Here is a 3,485-nt window from a genome sequence, read left to right as displayed (position 1 = left end):
TCGTCGGATACTTTCTGCAATTACACTGGTACCCGACTATCTTACCTATGAAAATACAGTTTTGGGTTTGGAACCAGTTTAGAAAAGTTCGTAGGTTTTGTTCAGTGATTAGACTTGTGAACAAGTCGTTAAATGTCTGTTGCGGTGATAGCGTTCCAAGTCTCCCCGCGATTCCCGCGGTATTCTCGCGAGACTGTTGGGGGAGTAGAAGCCGGCAACCAGCAGTTTTCGCGTGAGAGCACTGTCACAACTCGACTATCTCACCGCGGCAGACCATTAACGACTTGTCCACAAGTCTATTCAGTGATTTAAAAAAAGACAAAGTGCCGATTCAAGGGAATGGCTTTTTCATTAATTTTGTCAAGAAATGATATTTTTGGTTTTTGCTGTCTGTTTTCAGATAAGCTGTGCGTGAACCTTAAAGGAACACGTTGCCTTGGATCGGACGAGTTGGTCAAAACAAAAGCGTTTGTAACCGTTTTGTATATAATGCATATTATGGTTGGAAAGATGTTTTAAAAGTAGAGTACAATGATCCACACAAGTTTGCCTCGAAATTGCGTGGTTTTCCTTCTACTGTGAGAACTAACACGGTCGGCCATTTATGGGAGTCAAAATTTTGACCCCCATAAATGGTCGACGTGTTAGTCGACGAGGTAAAAGGAAAACCACGCAATTTCGAGGCATGTTTGTGTGGATCATTGTATTCTACTTTTACAACATCTTTCTACCCATATGCATTTTATAAAAAACGGTTACAAACGCTTTTCAAAGACCAACTCGACCGATCCAAGGCAACGTGTTCCTTTAAATTTTTCCTGGGCCCTCTATGCATTATTATGCTTACCATGTGCTTACCAATATGATGATCCCCCCAAAACATTCCACATTCCTGTTTAATTTGTGTGCTTAGCAGAAAAGTTACCTTACTGCAGATTGAGACTGGTTCACAAATCAACTCATCACTACTTTCTGAAAAACAGTCGCATTAACGAATCAATTTATTTTTTACAAACACTGGGATGAAACTTTTAATTTGGAGGCGCTTTAAAACAATAAAAACAATTTTCTTTTCACTACATAAATAGTTCACTATCACTTTTTATTAAACTGATCGTAGTTTAGTCGTCAACTTATATAAATTACACATCCTTGAACTCGTCTTGGACCCCTACTTAAACCTATTGTTCCCAATAACAAGCCATCCCGATCGTCCATTATTTTCCCCAACGTTTTTCACATCATTAATATTGCTCATCACAGACACAATTTATTATAGTTATTCGTATTTTTTTATTATTATTATTAATATGAATTAATAATTATACACATTTTTTTTTAAAGGTTCAGTTTACATCAGTTAAACACAGCAAACTGTTTGATATCAATACAATGTGCATCTAATTAAAAATTTTTTTTAATAAGAATACAATAAAAATCTTACGAGAAACATCATGTTAAAAAAAAACATTATTGGGTGGATTCCACTGACTCTCACTAGTTTAAATAAAAATCGTTTTAATCAAGTTTGGCTAACAAGGGTTTTCGATGTCCTAGTGAACTTGAATCAATCCACCCCCCCCCCCCCTGAGATTCTATGCCCCACAAAGCCAAAATGTGAAATAGAATGGGATGGAGAAGGAGGATTCAAAATCAGAAGTTTGTACACAGTTCACCATAGACCTTTTCGCAAATACTGTCGAATGAGGAGCATGCTGGTCTAGCTAGTACCCAAATTTGAAAGCTATAGCTAGACCAGCATGCATCTCATTCCACGTCTATTGTGCGCGTACCGAGTATTTGCGATAAGGTCTAATAGGGGACATAATCTTCTGTCACACTCCTAAAGAAATTTCTTATTGAACAAAACACTAAATATTATCAATATAACCTTAACTACATTAAATTCCTTATTTAATACATCACACTGATAATGCAATAAAACTAAGTTAACGTCAGTGGTGCAAGTCAATTAATTTAATAAATTATTTTCAAGAAATTGCATTTAAAAACGATTTAGTCAGGAGGCATTGGTCGACCGCCTCGTTGTCCTTAATGTCTACTGCCTGATTGTGTCCGCCCACCGTGTCGTCACAAGAGGAGGGTGAGGACGCAAGTCTCGCCGAGGCACTTGAAGAAAAAGGCCGACCGAATTCCTCCCAAAAATTCAGCCCGTAAATACGAAAGATTTCCTCGAAGGGTGCGCTGATTTTCCCGCTTGTTGAGTTATTCGAATATCGGTGATGATTGGCGGTGTCTTCAAATTTTGTTGGTGTATCGCTATCAGAACTTTCCTCGTTGCAATCCTCGGAAATCGAGTATGGTAAGTCGTCATCGGCAGCGGGTGAGCGGAGCGACATGTACGCCGTGTCGTCGGGTTGTTTCACGGCACCACAAGGTCCGGTGGTGATGGTACTCCTTTCGTCGTGCCAGGCGTCTTCTCCGAATTCCAAATCGTAATACTCGTCAGAGTAGGGTGGTATTTGCAGGAGAATTTTGTCTTCCGTCGAACTGTTTTAGGGATGTGGATATACATTTATTATTCTGTTGTTTACCAGCACAACTGCAATTAATTCGGTGAACATTAAGAATGCGATTTTGCTTCTACAGTTCTAGAGGCAATCGTACAGTTTGCGTATTTTGAAAAAGAGGGCGGGAAAAAAAGGGTTTCCGACTTCACTCGACTTCTAATAATGGTAAGAACATTGTGCACTGCTGAAACTTCCAAGTTCTATACTTTTATTTTCCACAGAGGGTTTTCTGGAAGACCTAAAACTCACTTTGGTCGCTTGATGCCCCCTTTCAATAAATCAACCGCATCTTCAAAATTGTCCTCCTTCACACAGTGGATATTATAAAGTTGTTGTTCTGCATCGCCAACCATACTGGAGAAGAGATCAAAAGTGTATTAGTAGTAAATCCATGCTAATTGTAATCTGAACCCAGATTACCTTTTCCCTAACCCAAGAAGCAGGCAGCAGACCGGGCAAGGGCCTGGTCAACGCGGACCCGGTAGGACTCTTGCCTGGGTGCACCAAGTCCTCCCGGAGTATGCCTAAACAGCAAAGTACAGTTGGGTTTATATAAGGGAAACTTTTAGATTAAAGAAAACAGCCACAGCCCGTTCCGGATTTCCCAACAAGTTTCCCAGTTTTAAGTTTTAACTTTATAACTTACCCTTACTGATTTTCAGTCTGAAACTGACAGGTCCATACTTTCCTGATACTTTCCTAACATCCTTGGAATACTTCTGAGGAGAACTTGGAGTGGAGACTCTTTGTTTTCTTCTAACAATGCGCTTGTCTCATAAGGCGCGCTCTGCGTCTTTTTATAGCCGCGCGCGTAAACGAAAGCTCGAAGGTTGGGGGGGGAGTGGTGCATCAAAACAAACAAACGTCAAAACGGGCTATAGGACTAGGCTACTCATAATCAGAACAATCCTTAAAAAAAACCTCTCTTTGAACAAAACATGCTTTGTTTTGTGT

General features: G+C 39.9%; 1 protein-coding gene across 1 annotated transcript; it reads right to left on the bottom strand.

Annotated features, from left to right (window-relative positions):
* Positions 1-1,083: 1,083 nt before the first annotated feature.
* Positions 1,084-3,284, bottom strand: LOC139950584 (uncharacterized). Its single transcript, XM_071949334.1, has 3 exons — positions 3,178-3,284; positions 2,781-2,885; positions 1,084-2,511 (listed from the first exon to the last, which is right to left on the bottom strand). The coding sequence occupies exons 2-3, from the start codon at positions 2,882-2,884 to the stop codon at positions 1,992-1,994; spliced, it is 624 nt and encodes a 207-aa protein (XP_071805435.1). The 5' UTR covers position 2,885; positions 3,178-3,284; the 3' UTR covers positions 1,084-1,991.
* Positions 3,285-3,485: the final 201 nt, after the last annotated feature.

This window comes from Asterias amurensis, chromosome 18 (assembly GCF_032118995.1).
Source record: "Asterias amurensis chromosome 18, ASM3211899v1".
Classification (NCBI taxonomy): Eukaryota; Metazoa; Echinodermata; class Asteroidea; order Forcipulatida; family Asteriidae; genus Asterias; species Asterias amurensis.
The sequence above is the reverse complement of the archived record's forward strand: the minus strand, read 5'-3'. Positions and strand labels throughout refer to the sequence as shown.